Source organism: Lactuca saligna, chromosome 2, assembly GCF_052625555.1.
Source record: "Lactuca saligna cultivar CGN05327 chromosome 2, ASM5262555v1, whole genome shotgun sequence".
Lineage (NCBI taxonomy): Eukaryota > Viridiplantae > Streptophyta > Magnoliopsida > Asterales > Asteraceae > Lactuca > Lactuca saligna.
This window is the reverse complement of record NC_136418.1, coordinates 150,463,527-150,480,841: the sequence shown is the minus strand read 5'-3', so window position 1 is coordinate 150,480,841 and position 17,315 is coordinate 150,463,527. Positions and strand designations below refer to the sequence as shown.

The 17,315-nt window shown below is 33.3% G+C and overlaps 1 protein-coding gene across 7 annotated transcripts; it reads right to left on the bottom strand.

Moving 5' to 3' along the window:
- Positions 1-5,724: 5,724 nt before the first annotated feature.
- On the bottom strand, positions 5,725-12,786 carry LOC145032060 (NAD(P)-binding Rossmann-fold superfamily protein). 7 transcript variants are annotated; one of them, XR_013677071.1, is made up of 7 exons: positions 12,493-12,786; positions 12,151-12,419; positions 11,972-12,065; positions 11,565-11,676; positions 8,492-8,709; positions 6,818-6,883; positions 5,725-5,827 (listed from the first exon to the last, which is right to left on the bottom strand). XR_013677071.1 is itself a non-coding variant. In XM_078980731.1 (6 exons), exons 1-5 carry the CDS (start codon positions 12,629-12,631, stop codon positions 8,538-8,540), a joined length of 786 nt encoding a protein of 261 aa, XP_078836857.1. In that variant the 5' UTR covers positions 12,632-12,786; the 3' UTR covers positions 6,734-6,883; positions 8,492-8,537. The 7 variants fall into 7 exon arrangements, 4 of the variants coding, with proteins under 4 accessions (XP_078836857.1, XP_078836858.1, XP_078836856.1 ...); XR_013677070.1 differs by lacking the exons at positions 5,725-5,827; positions 6,818-6,883 and adding exons at positions 7,871-8,261; positions 8,351-8,405; XM_078980731.1 differs by lacking the exon at positions 5,725-5,827 and having other exon boundaries at positions 6,734-6,883.
- Positions 12,787-17,315: the final 4,529 nt, after the last annotated feature.

Genomic DNA, 17,315 nt, shown 5'->3' with positions numbered 1-17,315 from the left:
ACATATATCATAATATAACATAATATCAGACATATCTAGGGTGCCTGAACTACCCTTCGGTCCTAACAACCGAACTCGGGGACTGGTCCCCTCCTACTACCTCTATCGCATATAACATAACAAGCTAGCATGCAAACATATCATCACATACTGTCAGACGTACCTGGGGTGTCTGACTACCCTTCGGTCCTAACAACCGAACTCTACTACTATCACATACAACATATCATGCTAGCATATAACATAACAGGTAGTAGCAAACCTAGATGATATCACAAAGACAATCATCTATCATACGTCTCCTACCGGTGGGCCGGCATTGTAGCCTTAGACCCACCACTACTGGAAGGTAACTCACCTCAAAAATAGCTGCTGAAGTCTGCTTGCTGAGCGTCTGACTGCTGGATCGCAAATCCTCCGGCTATAAACCATAAACATAGGTTAGACACCCATAAATACCCTTAGGTCAAAAGACTGACCCTCCCTTGGTCCAAGGTCAACTCCTTGGTCAAAGTCAATGTCCATTTGTGTGACAACCGTCAATTTCCGGTCAAGTCAAAGTCAACCGAAGTCAACAAGTCAAACCGTTCGACTCAATTTGCCCGTGGGTACTAGAATTTACATTATAAAATTTCTACACAACTCTCTATTCTAATGAGAGATCATAAATCAAAAAGTGCCAACATCTAGATCTCCTTAACCTAAAATTGTGGTACGTGGCGAGTCAAACCAATAAAACAATGTTGCATACTCATCGGGAGTGTGTAAGATCCTTAAACAAGGCTTAACAGGGTTTACGAACCTTGCATTGCGAAGCCGGACACTCACAAATGCCACACATGAAACCTCTCTCAATCGTTTTCACTCTATCCCACTTTAATCGAGAATCTCTCCCAAATCTCTCCGAGCATGTCAAATCTCTCCCAAATCTCTCCAAGAATGAGAAATCTCTCCAAGAATGTCAAATCTCTCCAAAATCTCTCTAAGTATGTGAAATCTCTCTCAAATATCTCTTTGTATGAGAAATCTCTCCAAGAATGTCAAATCTCTCCCAAATCTCTCCAAGTATGTGAAATCTCTCTCAAATATCTCTTTGTATGAGAAATCTCTCCAAGAATGTCAAATCTCTCCCAAATCTCTCCAAGTATGTGAAATCTCTCTCAAATATCTCTTTGTATGAGAAATCTCTCCAAGAATATCAAATCTCTCCAAGTATGTGAAATCTCTCTCTGTACGAGAAATCTCTCCAAGAATGTCAAATCTCTCCCAAATCTCTCCAAGTATGTGAAATCTCTCGCAAATATCTCTTTGTATGAGAAATCTCTCCAAGAATGTCAAATCTCTCCCAAATCTCTTCAAGTATGTGAAATCTCTTCCAAATCTCTCTCAAAAGTTCCCGTAACTTTTTACAATCATTCGGGTCATTCTGACCCTTAACCGGGTCAAAAATGGCTCAAAACGGAGTGAAAACGAGTAAAATAAGCTTTAGGAACCGAAACCCTTCTTAGGAACCGAAACCAAGAAGAGAGGCCTCTCGGGCCGAAACTCGCGAGGACAGAGCCTCTGTTCTCGGTCTCTGTCCCTTCTCGGTTCCCATGCCAGCCTCTCGGCTTCCTTCCCTCCTCTCGGCTCTCTGCTCCGCCTCTCTGTCTCCTGCTCTCCTCTCTATCTCCTCGCCCCTCTCGGTCTCCTCCCGCCTCTCTGTCTCTGTTCGCGTCTCGGCCCTTCCTTCTCACCTCTCGGTCTCTGCTCTCTCTCTTCTCGTCTCTCGGTTTCTTCTCCCCTCTCGGTTTCTGCCCTCTCTCCTCTCAGTTCTAGCATCAGAAGACCGAAACTCGACCAGATTTTGGAATTTTGCCACTTTTAGCCCATTTTTTTTATAGTTTTAACATTTTAAGCCCGTTTTTCGTGATTTTAAAGCGGGATTTTCTCCAGAAATTATATTTTAACATAATAAACCCTAAATATTCATAATTTAAACATATTTTCATGAAAATCATTATCTAAATAATAAAAATCTAATGGGTGATTTATTTAAGGTGGAGTGTTGACCTTGCTTGATCTTATGTCACATGCAACCAGCCCACACCCACTCTATGACGAGCCACACCTCCCCACCTTACCTAGGTCACTTCAAAGTCCCTTACACTCAATTTCCACCCATTCTCACGTTTTTAGAGCTGGAACAAAACATCCTCTCTCCTCATTTCTCTCATTTGCTCTCATTTCACCAAGTATCAAACACCACTTTTCTCTCAAACTTTTTCTCTACCAAATTCGAGATTCAAGGCTGATTTTCAAGTGTTCTTCCACTCTTAGTAAGCAAAATTCATCCTCCTTATGATTATTGCACTTCACTCTACTCAAATCATTGATTGCTTACACAAACTCCATAACTATGATGTTAGATCTTCGAATCTTCAAGTGATTCTTTAAGTGTTCTTGGGTTGAACACTTCTCTTCTTCAACACTTATCTACTGAAATCACTCAAGGTGTGTTCATACCCCTACATTTTCATGTTTTCTCAAGTTTTTAGGGGGGGAATACAAGTTAAAACACCAAGAACATAACTAAACTTTTCTAACAGCCTTCATCAGAAAAGTTCATCTCCATTCACGGACTGTTTTGGGCAACTTAAACATTTTTGTTTTCAAAACTGTATAAGTTGCAAATATTTCAAGTTCTTAGCTTTAAAATGACTACTTGCACATCTCCATACGATTTTTCTACAATTTATGGTGATTTTTACAAAACTGCCCATCATTTCAAACAACAATCCGGACCAGTCTGTGATTATGGACTTTTTCACCCAAGTTGAAGGTCATTAAAAATCGTAATAAAAATTATGAGTAAACTAGACACATTTTGGTAACTCTCAGAATTTACAGATCTAATTTTCGACTTCTTATGATTTTTCTATGATTTTTCCAAAACAGTGCAGAATGGTTAAAGTTAGCTAACAACATATAAATATCATAACACTTTGTATTATGTTGAGCAAAGTGTATAATCATAAGTTCTAATTATTGAATGTGTTTCTTTGTTAGTTTATCATCATGAACTGAAACTAAGTGATTCATAATAAATATTATTCATTCATTTTAGAACACGTATAATACACTATAAAAAGTATAGTTTAATGGATTCGTAACATTAATGCATTTCCATAAAAGAGTTCTTACATATTACAAACGTTTTAGATAAACTATAATAGGTATAGTTTATGATACATTACACAACACACTCGTACAAAAAGGGTACGTTCATACAGAAAAGATTTACATTCACACACATTTCACGTAAACTTGTTAACCTAAATTGTGAGACATTCTCTTCCCGTACATCCGAGTGCGGGATATAATTCCTGGTAGTTATAATTAGAATCTCCTGGAGGGAGAAAGTGATACTTGTATATAGATCTATATTATGTTTGACACACCACACCTTGTTGCTAGCTACAGTGGGACCTGCAGGTCTACGGGTGACAAATGTCATTTCAGTTTCGCGACGCCTGAGAAACGTCGCGGCAGGTTCATTTAGTCATAGTATGATTATAGCAACTCACATAGGGATATAACAATCCATAAAGTTTACGGGATTTTAGTTATAAAACTTAAATGGGTTTTATGTCGATTTAAAATCACTTTTTATCTCAATGAGTACATATATTACTGTACACTTTCGGTTTTGGTAATTATGACTACACATCACTTGAAACCACATTTATACCTTTAAGTATGGCCAATACTTGTTAATTATCGGTCCTCGGATTTAGGACTACATATACATAAAATATAAACAAACATAAGAGTATACGGAAATTTCGTTTAATTCAAACGCGTCCATGTCCATTTAAACACATAACATTTTCTATTAGTAAGAGAGGTTACTTATACATTTTGGTCTTCGGTTGACACTTTTTAAAGAAAATATCAGATTTTCTGGATACATATTCTAACAGATTTTAAACACTACATTACACAGATTTTAAAGAAAATATCAGATTTTCTGGATACATATTCTAACGCTTTTACAAGGAAAACGGTTTAGTTTTCTAACGAAATCTCTTATGAACTCACCAACCTTTGTGTTGACACTTTTTTTCAAAACTACTTGTATTCTCAGGAATTCAGTGAAAACAGGAAATCAACAACGTTTTGAGGATGGGACGATAAATCGTCAAACAGTTCATTTTGTATCATAATGTAATTGAGGTGAATCATGTAAACATGTACTTTGATGTAACTTTTTCAATTATATTTGTGATAGTTGTATTTACTTTGAGCACTATTATACTCGTTGTTGTGATACTCTACATGAAGTCCTCCACCCCCGGACGTTTCCTCCATCCTTGGTTTGGGTGTGTGACAATTTGACTGGACTCACCGAGTCATGGCATAGACTCGCCGAGTCCTTTTCCTATTAACCCGATCCTACTCGACCATACCTTCTTCCCACTCACTGAATCACCCTTAACTCATTACTTGAGACGATTGAACCGACTCGCGACCCAACTCGCCGAGTTCCAGGCAATCTTCGTAGGACTCGCCGAGTTGTTCATCCAACTCGCCGAGTCTAAGGACATCTTCATGGAACTCGCTGAGTTCCTCCTTGGGACTCGCCAAGTCCCTATGACCCATTTCCCATATAGGCCAAATCTGAGACATACAACGCTTCAAAACCATAGATCCATGTTCCTTGAGCATGCTTATCACGTAAAGTTGCAAACTTTACGTGAATGCATGGCCCTATAAGCTCATAAGGCCAAAACCAAACTCTTAATGAGGTCATACACTCAATGGGGACCTCAATCACTTCAACTGCATAACTTTATGCTACTAATTCATCCAATAAGTCTAGATCTGCAGTCCTTTCGGATCATTAAGCACCACACATGGAGTTTGGTGTTTTAGGGCTTGAAAACCACCAATTTGGGACAAAAATGGTAACTAATGACCTAAAGATCAAGGTAGGGACTTTTCTTCCTAAATGGAAGCTTCTCCCTGAGTAGAGTTCGGATCTACTCCTTTCCTTGCACTCTTCAACCACCTTTTTCTTCTTCTAAGCTCCAAACCTCCTTCACAAAGCCAAAAACACTCTCAAGAACAATATGGGGGCTAGGGTCTCGCTCTACTTCTCTCTGGAAGTGTTAGGGACAAAGAAGGCCAAGTTAGAGTGTTTAAATAGGGTGCAAACACACGTATTAGGGTTTTTGCCCAATCAGGGCCTACTCGCCGAGTCCAAAGTCCAACTCCCGCGCCTTGTCCCACTTCTACTTGGCGAGTTGGCCCATCAACTCGCCGAGTCCAAGGCAAGATGCATTATTATCATTTATTTATTTTTAAAAGGTAAATAGCAAGGAGTATGCACCGGGAACCAGGTGCTACATATTGAGTTTGGTCGATTTGGTTTCGCTGTGAAGGATCTTATAACAAGTACTCCCCATCAACGTTGTGATAACACTTGTTTAGATCTCTATCGTGTTGTCCCTTCATTTATAAAGTCTGAACCCATCATTATTCTTGTTGTTGCCTCTTTTCCCACCTGGCACCATCGACTATGTAAATCTCCCCCTTCTATTTTCTAGTTTCTTCGGTCACAAAAAATTATTTATTATTCTAGTTGTAGTTCTATAATGTCCCCAAAATACTAAGTAAAATTTTCATTTAGCGAACAACCAAAACCATGCATTCAATCATTTAAAAGATAATCATGATATAATGTATTCTCAAAACATCATAGTAAAGTCAAAAAATAGATAGTGCAGAAAAACTCCAGGGGGTGCAGTGTGATCAAGTCGGAATTTCCCTTTGGAACCGGAAGTACCTAAAACAACAAACTTAAAACCGTAAACACAAAGTTTAGTGAGTTACCCAAAATACCACATACCATACATAAACTCACGGGTCTATTTAAACCCCAAGTGAATGTTATGGGCCAAATCATATTCTTACAATCACTTCCTGCCATAGGCCAAATCATGGTCTTTCATTGCAATGTCAAGGGCCAAATCTTGGTCATACATACAAGTGTCAAGGGTCAGATCCTAGTCTTTCATATAATTGTCTGGGGCCATATCCTAGTCTTTCATACAGTTGTCAGGGTCCAGATCATGGTCTTCCATGCAAGAGTCACAAAGATAATCTAGCATCCTAAATAGTATAATGAGAGACTCGCCTTATAATCGAAGTCGAAAGTACCAAAGCTCTCATAGAAGAAAATATGGTGCTACACACCACCTAATGAAACATTTAAGGTCAAACCTTAGTCTACCATCTAAACTACTCAGTTGACCAAAAGTTAACTAGGTCAAAAAGTCAACGGTCACCACATCGTGACCAACCAATGACCACGTTGTGGTAGCAACATGACAAATCAGTTGTGAAAACTCTCCACCACGTCATTCCGAGCATCATGCCACATCGTGGTTTCTAGTAGAAGACAAATTTAATGATTAAGCTTTAAATTCGTTAAGTCCTTTCCTAAAACTTTCTAGAAAGCTTTCCCACACTTATATTCATCATAAAAATCCTTGTTTTGTAGACATGCATGACTAATGCATGCCTTTCATTCAAACTAGGTCAAATTGAGAGAAATGAGGTCAAAACCCCATGCATGAACTCAAAATGCATAACACTTCAAATATGGAACATCTAACCTTCTTAGGACCTCAAGGATCAATAAAATTACAAACTTTATTAGATCCATCCACTCAAACCAACATAAACATGAAGAAATGTAAATAAAAACCTTGATCTAGAAGATTGCATAAAAAAAGGTAATAGCTTGTGGACTTACAAAAGTCCAAAAGCATACCAAGGGATGAAGATGAGCTTTCTTGATGAATCGTTGAACTAGAGCACCTTCTTATTTCTTCAAATGCTACAAAAACACCACAAAAAGGGTTAAATATGGAGGAGATGGGATTAGGGTTTTAGTCAACACACTTGGAGGTGATGGAGGTTAAGGGTAGATGAAACCCTAGCCATCACTTCCTTTAAATAGGGCCCAAGGCCTGAAATCTAGGGTTTTGAGCCTAGACGTCACCATGTCGTAATTCAGATGTCAATTCTAAGAAAATCAATATCAATTTTTGCAATTTTTTCTAAACATCAGAAATTTCAGATCTTACCGGAAGGAATTTCCAAACACGACGAGGTGAAATATGGATTGCATTTATGACATTTACCCAAAGAGATGATGTTTCTTTTTTATACCTCTACCACCATTTTGCTAGAAGAGCAAGATTTGAGGCCTTTTGGCTCCCAATCCCGAGCCCACTTAGGAACCATTGTGTTATATTGTAGATGATAATTAATTTTGCTTGAAGTTTAGAGCTTTTAGTTGTTGTGTTATATTGGGCTATTTCAGGTAAGCGAAATATGGTTTGATATATGTGAGTTGACATCCGACTTTGTTGAAAGAATGATTATTTATTTTATAAAATATTTTATTTTGAATTTTGAGAATTTTCATTGTTAAATAAAAATATTGTTTTAAAAACCGTGTTTAAAATGATTTTAAAAATAACAAAATTTGAAGTGACGTGAAAGTTGACCCATTCTCTTTATTGAACTTAATTCTTTCTCATTCACCGCATTTAGAAATCGAACAAAGGCGAATCTTCATCGCTGTTTTGATAGTTTCCTAGCTATACATGTAGACATCTACCACTTTGCCTTGGCTTTCACAAAGATTCCATAAGCCTTTCAGATCCATCTCCTTTGGAAAATTCTTTACATAGAATGTTGCTGAAAGATTCTCACCACTTATATGATTAGGGTTCATAACACTATCACTCTCCTTACCCATTTTCAAATTCAAAATAGTAGGAAAAAAAAAAAAAAAAAACTTAACTATTGGATACTCTTCGAGCATTAACAGTATGAGTTACATCAAAAGTATGGACAAATGAGTAATAGCAAAAAAGTGCGTGTGGGGCTAGGTCGGAATTGAAGTATGTGGTTTATGATTGGGCCAACCCATCATAACCTAACAGATATCACATTTGTTTGGCAAAAACTAAACACATAAGGTACAACCATGAAAAGCATGGAAATAGAAAGTACAAGTATGTAATGCAATCAAATACGTAGGAGGGACCCACGGGGGCAAAAGTAGACAAAAAGTTAAACGAAGGTCCACCAACAGACATGTCACTGAGGTAATGCAAGTGGTACATTTAAGTTGTGCGTGCTCTATTAAGACACGATTCCCTCCATCTACCATATATATCCTTTCTTTCTACATCACCTCAAACCTAGTAATTCTCATGAGTTAAAATAATCAAATCATTGATTGTAGTTGTACAAAATAGTTTACACTACTAATTGAAAGTTTTGGACTTACCAATAATTGAATCTAGAATAACTTCTTCCTATGTATCAATACCATCATCTTATGACTTCACATATAAATAAACACACAAACACAAATATTAAAGGAACAATAAACAATATATATAAATTGTGTTTATGTTGTTGCAAATACCTTTTGAGATTTAGGTATAGTTGTTGATTTATGTTGTTGTAATCTTTTAGAAAAGTCTTGGGTTCGGTGTACGGATGTCTATTTCTTGGGTCCATGCACCCCGGGGTTGAATGTGCAGATACCAATAGGTTTGAGCCACCGAGTCAGGGTCCATGGATCCATCCCCACCTACACCCTGTTGTTCTCCAACTAATGATCTTTGTGGCATAGTTGATGCCCTGCAAAACGAGACTCCCATCATTATCTTTATCTTTGCGTAATTACACACCTAACTTTTATAATCGAATGTCTTGTGGCATAATGATATTAGCTGTTATTGAAAATAGTCATTCGACCATAGGTTATGGGTTCAAATATCGTTATTGATAAATTACGTAATTTACGAGTAAAATAAAATATGTATTTGATTTAAATTTTAAAAAAAATGAAAAAGAAAAAAACACTAATTTTAATACCGACATCTACCCTTGTCTAATTTTTTTATTTTTTTTTTATTTTTATTTTTTCAATCCATGTGATTGATCAATTATCATGGACAACACAATAATTAATGTAGGAAACAAAAGCGCATCAATCTCCAATCATTTGATTAATTCTAGCTGATGGGACAATAGTAAAATGATCCGCCATGTGGACCTATGTTTAAAGAAGGGTATGTATAAGTTGAATAAGCATACGTATCCTTCATTTTTACCCACGAGTATTATCCTTTTGAGAAATTAAATTATTTTCTACCTTTTATTCCTACAATTATTCCTACCCACTAAAATTATAACAAATCACCATTCAATTTAATTGTATTTGATATATTCATAATATAGTTTTAATGATTTAGTTTAAAAAATATGAAAAGATGACATGTATCGTAATTTTATTGAATAGGAATATTTGTAGGCATAAAAAATAAGAATCAATTTAATTTCTCTATCTTTTTTATAAGAAATTATTATGGAACTACGTAAACAATCATGGTTGATTCACGAGTGAAAGTACATGCAAAGATGAATTAATGATAAAGGAAGTAACACGTAGCCAATATGTACGTAAATTGGTCTTAGTTGTGTAAAGTGGAGCATAAAGAATATACAATTTTTGGTCTCATTATAATATGTACCTTATACAAACTAACAAAAGTAACTATGACAATAGTAGCTAGTAGCAACTAAAATTATCCAATAACGTCATTTTTTAACGCTTATTTAATAGCTTATATTATATCGAAAAAATAAATAAAAATATATAATTCATTATTTTTAGCATCTTTCCTATTGATATTCGGAAAAAAAAAATTGTAACATGTGCATTACATGCACAAAAGTAGAAAAACGATTTGTTTTGATTTTTTTTTTCAAAAAAACACATTCCATAAAAGTGTCCTAACACACTAACTAATTAAGATGTTTTTCATATGTACATTAATGTGCATATATGCAGCTATGCACATTTCGTGTGTTTTCATTTCATGTATATGTATATATGATGCACATTTCGTGTAAACTTTTTTTTTTTTTTTTTCAAATATCTATATAGAAAGAAGTTAATAAATAATGAATTTACTTATGTTTTTCGATATAAGATAAACTCTAAAACCAAGGTTGAAAAATCATACACATTTGAGTTTATGCATATATGCAATTTACTTGTTATATATATATATATATATATATATATATATATATATATATATATATATATATATATATATATATATATATATATATATATATATAATGAGCTATTTTACGAAAAATGTGCATATGATGTACATTTTTCGGAAAAGTTTTATTCTCGAATATCAATATGGAAATAAGTTGAAAAATGATGAATTTACATATTTTAGATATTTGTCTCGATATAAAATAAATTTTAAAAAAATTTGTTAAAAATAATTCTAAAAAAATTAATGATCTCATTAGACATTATATATATATATATATATATATATATATATATATATATATATATATATATATATATATATATATATATATATATAAGAAATTACTAGAGTAAAAGATTCTTGAAAATTCATATAAAGAAATGTTTTAGGCGAAAAAAGAAACATATGTGTAGCACTAGCTCGCGAGTTGTGACTATGGCCTGGTTACTCACTACTCACTACTAATGTTATGTTTGACCTACTAGCTGAAAAAAATAATTTTTGGTAAAAGTAGCTGAAAAAATAGCTGAAATATATAAAATTACATAAAATGACTTGTAAAAGTATGTGTTTCTATAATTAATTAAGGGGTGTATTTGGAAATTTTTAAAAAAACACATAAAATGCTAGTCTAAATAGTTTTTCAAAAAGCTACCTTATAAGCTACTTTTTGGCTTACCAAACACGACAATATAAAAAAGCTCGAAAAATAAACTAACTTATCAGCTAGCTGTGACGCGCCAAACATAGCCTAAGACTACCCCATTGGGGGGTTTCGCGAGCGGCTCTTTGGAAAAAGAGTATTAAAAAATTAAAATGAAACAATCATTTGTGAACCTGATCGTGTGGGCGCCCTTAGCTCGTCCCAAATCGTATTGCAAATTCATGGCACTTGTACAAAATGGTATTAAGAAACCAATTAATTTTCATGTTAAAAAGTAATTTTTATCTTTGATATAAAATAAAATAAAATATGTCAAAATATCTAATTTATTTTTCTTTACAAAATAAGACCAATATTGATATAGTTTTATAAATATAAAATTTTAATGTAAAATAGATTGGATTGAATTGATAATGAGTGTAAATAATTTGATTGGACTGAGATGGATATGTGAAAACGAAATAATTTAGTTTTTTTATTAAAAATTGGATTGGGTCATTGGATTAGGTTAGATTGCGCATAGAGTAAAAGAGAAAAAGGAAAACACGTATTTGACGATGAGTGACAATGAGTTGACTTTACATGTAGCACTAGAAAGTAGAAAGGATTCCAACAAAGAAGAATCTACGATCAAAAGGGGGGAAAATTCCTTTTATCCCTTTATTTTAAAGACCCGAAGTCCTATTCGACAGTTGGATATCTTCTAATGATCTTTCAAAGAATATAAAATAAAAAGGAAATAAGAATACCGAGATGCACCAATCAGTCCGTCGATGATGACATGCGCTATGTGTACGCCACGTGGATTAAATTCTTTAGCCAGACATTGAGATAATCCTCTCATAGCAAACTTGCCACAACCTTATAACATTGTGAAACAAGAATCCGTAGTTAATTAATCAGGACTAAATGTTGTTATATATATATATATATATATATATATATATATATATATATATATATATATATATATATATATATATATATATATATATATATATATATATATATATATATATATATATATAATCCCAACAGCAATCTGTACATAAATTTTGATATATATGTGTACGTAATGTAAAAACTGTTGATACAATCGTGTTTGAAAAGTAAAGGAAAACAAAGATTTTATAGTTATAAAGAGACAAATGCGCACATAATTCAGAGAATCCGGCGATGCCGGATAAGGAAGCAGCACAACCGGTGAACAGAATGGTTCCTCTTCCTCTTTCTACCATACCAGGCAACACCTATGGAGAAGAAGGAGAACACACAGTTTGTGTGTGAAAATTCAATATAAATATTACAAAGGAGAGTGAACAGTAAAGTATGAACCTGTTGAGCACAGTGGAAAGCTCCGACGGAAGAAACGGCTAGGGATTTTTGAAAAGAATCGATACGAATGTCGGAGAAACTTGAAGGGCCACCGTATTGCCAAGGAATTGGTTGGTAAGCGTTGTACACCAGAACCTCCACAAAACCTAATGAGAGAACGCCTTCGAATGCTTCTCTCACGCTCTGTGTATCGGAGCAATCGATTCGAATAGCAAACACCTGCGCTTTCTCCTCCCTCGCTATTTCGTCGGCAAATCTCGATAATCTCGCTGTAAATTGATCTCAATGACTACTGAAACAACATGAGAGGAGATAGGTAGCTGATTAGGGGAAGATAATTACCTAGGTCTCTGGCGAGGATGGCGACGGTGTATCCTTCGTGAGCGAACTTCCGAGCGACGGAACGGCCGAGATTGGGACCAACGCCGACAATGGCGGCGATGCCTCTGGCAGAGGTGGAGCTAGTAACGCTGCGCATCATTGATTTGAATTAGATGAGGAGGAGGATGTGAGGGTGGCAAAGATTAAATAAATGGTTGAGCTGCCTCTGCAGGGATGCATATGGAGAGGGAAGATTGAAGAAGGTGTGTCAGTCGAATAAATAAAATAATAATAAACTACGCCATAGGGTGGTCATCATGTCTTCGGCTTATCTGCAGCCAAGCCAACCTATTGGGTCTTGAGTCTTGACTCAATTAAAGTGACCTTATTGGACCTTTCTCTCAAATTCTTTTAACCAATATATGTCATTATCGATTTTAAATATTCTTTTTTACTTATTTCTTTCTAAACTACAAGGTTTCACACTGCGATTAAATGCGTAAATGACTGACGGTTTTTTTTTTTTTTTTTTTTTTTTTTTTTTTTTTTATAAAAAAACCTATTACACCAATCTAATATTAAGCTAATATTAGACCATATTCACTCACTTTGTAGCCTATCCAATACATTGCTTTTTTAGTAAAAAAATCACACTATTTTTTTTTTCTTTTTTTGCTGTTAAGCTACACAGCTTTTGACTTTTTTTTAGTCCAATTAGTAATTATCGAATATATGTCAAACATAGGCTATCTTTCTTTTAATCCTTCTCGTTTTTTTTTTTTTTTTTTAAGATTTGTCAAACAATATTTTAATAGATTTTGTTTAAGATATAACTTATTTTTCTATTTAAAATTATATCAAACTCATATGTTTTAACACCATCTCTAACCCATCTCTATTTTTCCTTGAAAATAGAGTAAAAAATGGGATAAATAACGTTTCATATACAATCATACTCCATTTTTTACCTCATTTTTACCCTTAAAAATTATATTCATAATATATTCTATCATTTCAACTTACATAAATTATCAAACGCACCCCTCTACTAATTTAGTTTTAATAAATATATAATCTATATTTTTTTCATTACATTAATACTAACTACAAAAGATTATATTTACAATAAACTTATAAATAAATATTATATATACATTCATATAAATATTAGATATATACAATTTTAATTATAAGTTTTTCTAAAATACGTTATCGTTTTTTAAAATTTCGTTATGTATTTAAATTTTTATATGGATATAAAGAACAAAAAACAAACTTTATATGAATTAACTTAATTTAATATATAACAAAATATTATAAGTATTAAATATTATATATAAATTATAATTAGTAGATAAAAATAATCTAGAAATGTATAAATATATAAATAGAGAGACTAAAACCGACAACACAAAATTCATCCTCATTTTGGAAGAAATGAATAATATAACACCGTATTTGATGTAATACTATTCGTATCTCAAAAATTGGGGAATAAACGAGGGTGGGTAGAGAAGATTTGGAGAAAATGGAGAATAAGAGTAGGTTGGAGATGCTGTAATAATATTTACTAGCAACATATATATATATATATATATATATATATATATATATATATATATATATATATATATATATATATATATATATATAAAAGTCATATGTTTTATTTATTTTGACCACTTAAATTGAATCTTTTAGTTAGAAACTTTATTTTATGTTTTTATTATCTTAATATACTTATTAAATAATAAAAAATCAAATTTATAAAGTCGTTAAGAAGTAGCAAGTCGGTAGATTGATATAAAAATATTAATTGGTCTTGACGGAGAGTATTCAGAGATGTGACATTTAATCCTTAATACAAAATACAGTTTCGCAAAACTTTTATTTGAAAATAATTACACGGCTTTGAGGTGATAATCTAACATCAACAACCATAATTACAACAAACTATAGATAAGACAAATCTATATTCTAACAAAAAAAAAAAAGATTTGTTTGGAATTTATTTTTCTTATCATATTATTTATATTTTTTGATTTAATGATGTTAAGTTTACGGTAATGGAAAAAAAAATAGTGATTTTATGTCAAAAAAAAAAAAAAAGATGTTTGTGGTTTACATCTAACAAAAAATTAAATTTATTGAATTTATGAAAATGGAGAAAAAAATATTAAGTATGTGGGTTTAAGTCTAAAAACTGGTTTAAAACCTTTTTATAGAAACAAGGTTAAAAAATTTTATGATTTTTTTTTTTAAAAAACAATATTATTTTTATCTTTTCCATCTTACTAAAAAGTAATTCTAAAATTAATAAGTGAATAAAGTTAGTAATAAAAATATAATTATTTAATAATAAAGATAATAATGATTAGGTTATTATGAAATGTATATATAAAAGTTAGTCTAATGAATATTGATAAGATTATTACAGTATAATGACAAAAAAAAAAATATAAGGGTTTAAAATAGTGTATGATAGTAGATTGGTGTGTCCTGGTGTGTCTTTAGTAGGACATTTTTGTGATTTGTTAAGATCTTTAGACTACTAGAGGGTGTTTGGATAGGAAAAAAAAAAGGTATTTATTGCTTATTGTTTATTCTCACCACAATAAACTAAGTTTAAGTGTTTGGATAAAATCCTTAAAAATCAGCTTATTGTGTTAGAAATAAGCTAAATAAACTAATTTTAATAAGCATCTCTCTCATTACTTATTGCTTATTGCTTATTCCCACCACAAATAAGCTAATAACCTAATCCGAACACCCCCTAGGTGTGAACAACATGTTATCATACCCAAAAGTTCACCTCATCATCCTAATCACAATTTGGTGTTATAACACCAAATGTGGAAATAGACAACACCAAATAACATAGGATAACATCTATTAATTTTTTAAAATTTTTTTGGATGTTTTTAATTTCTATTATTCTAGTTTGTTTTTTATTTACTTCATATATTTCTAATTTGTTTTATTTTTTTTATTTATACCATATATCTATAAAAAAAACATATAAATTAATAAAATATAATTTCATTAAATAGTAAACTAAAAATATCATACAAACTTTAAAAAAAAAACATTGCCCAAAAAACACATGATAGTCCTAATAAGTAATAATTAAACAAAACACTGACAAACTATTTGTCGTATAAGTATTTGCTCTCGATCTTTGTCTTCATCCTCCGTATCACTTCAACTCGTCCCGGTTGCATATTTTCTTTGCTTGTCGTAATAATTGCCAAGTTATTCGATTCGATATGCGATCTTGTTCGGCTTCCTGACGAAGGAACTCTAAATACTAACGTTGCAATTCATATATTTTATTTGCGATTTCCGTGTGGGCGTCGAATTTGTTTCATTCCCGCGTGCTCTCGAAGCCAACTTTCAATTTCCTCTACAAGTCATTGAGCGCGCTTCGCTTTGTCGTGCCCATCGGTCATCGTGGCAGGGAGATTTCCTCGATGTCATCAAAGTCGTCCAGGAGCTCATGATGTCCGTGTTAAGGTCGATGTTCATGCATTTGTCGGAAACGTCAACCGAACCCGAACCACAAGACCTCTTTGATTGTTGTTCTGATGGTGTTGACGTTTTTATTCATTTTGGATCTTTCCTCACGATCTCCCAAATTTTTTCGTGCTCAAATAAGTGACCCATTTGCACGTGATATTCCTTCCTCGCAGCTCTAAACACATCGAACTCATTCGCACTACTTTGCAATTGCGAAACAAGTTTGTTGTAGATGGAATTGAATTTGGTGCACTTCCGGCTAATTTGAGTCCATTTGCCACTAAGCATATTGTTATTACAATATATGTCATTCTTGTTCAAAATTGTGCGGAATTTGACAATCACGACTTTCAAAAAAGCAACTTTCCTCATATCATTCCCCAAAGTTGGTTGTTTTGAAGTCTCACACCAAACCACCGCCAACGCATGCTCTTCCTCCGGTGTCCACCATGTTGGAGGTGCTTCCGTTTGCTCCACCCTGACCACGACCTCTTCCCCTTTCTTTTTTTATCTCTTTTTTTCCCGATGCTTTCTGACTACCCCCGATTTGCATCTCGATAACCGTTTCTTGCGTGGGTGGGGGTTGTGTGGTTGTTTGCCGCTTAAAATGCAAGGTAAAGAATTGTAGTGGTGCTGAAGCGTGATTGAAAAAGTAGGCGAGATATGGAATTTGTGGTGAGTTTTCCGAGTTGAGGAGGTTTATGTAGCCCTCGTATGCCACAAAACCTATTGGAGTGGATGTTTTTGTGTTTGGAGAATGAGTATTTGGGTTTTGATCCGTAGTTGGTTGATTTTTGTGTTTGTGTTTTGAGTGATTAAGAGAAATAGAGATAGATATAGAGAAATAGATGTGTAGGTAAAAAGAATGAGGTGTATATATATATATATATATATATATATATATATATATATATATATATATATATATATATTGTAAAAAAATTAATTAGTAAATTTTTTATTGAAGTTACCGTTTTTAAATGGTTTAATTTTGAATATTGTACCGTTTTTAAACGGTAAAAAGTTTGCAACGTTCGAGTTATAAAAATTACAACCCGTTACCACAATAACGAATGATAACATAACGCCTAATAACAGGAAGGTGGGGCAGTATTCGCCCTTTATGGCGTCGTTATGGCGATGGCACATCGGATAACACCATAAGGGCGTTGCCCATACCTATATGTCTTATGTTATTTGACATGTTAGCTGAAATTCTCAACACATAACATGTATGAGGCCCTATATATGTATTCAAATTTAGGGGGGGGGGGGGGGTGGGGGGTTTGTTAAGTTGAATCGGATCAATCAAATGAATTCTTATGGAT

Bases quoted from the DNA above. Each gene is read 5' to 3' on its own strand.
- LOC145032060 (XM_078980731.1), bottom strand. From the start codon at position 12,631: ATGATGCGCAGCGTTACTAGCTCCACCTCTGCCAGAGGCATCGCCGCC. The intron at 11,677-11,971 runs GTGCGCATTTGT...CAATGTTATAAG, and splicing joins CGCCGGATTCTCTGAATTAT to GTTGTGGCAAGTTTGCTATG. The intron at 8,710-11,564 runs GTATTCTTATTT...CTCGTTTTGCAG, and splicing joins GGACTGATTGGTGCATCTCG to GGCATCAACTATGCCACAAA.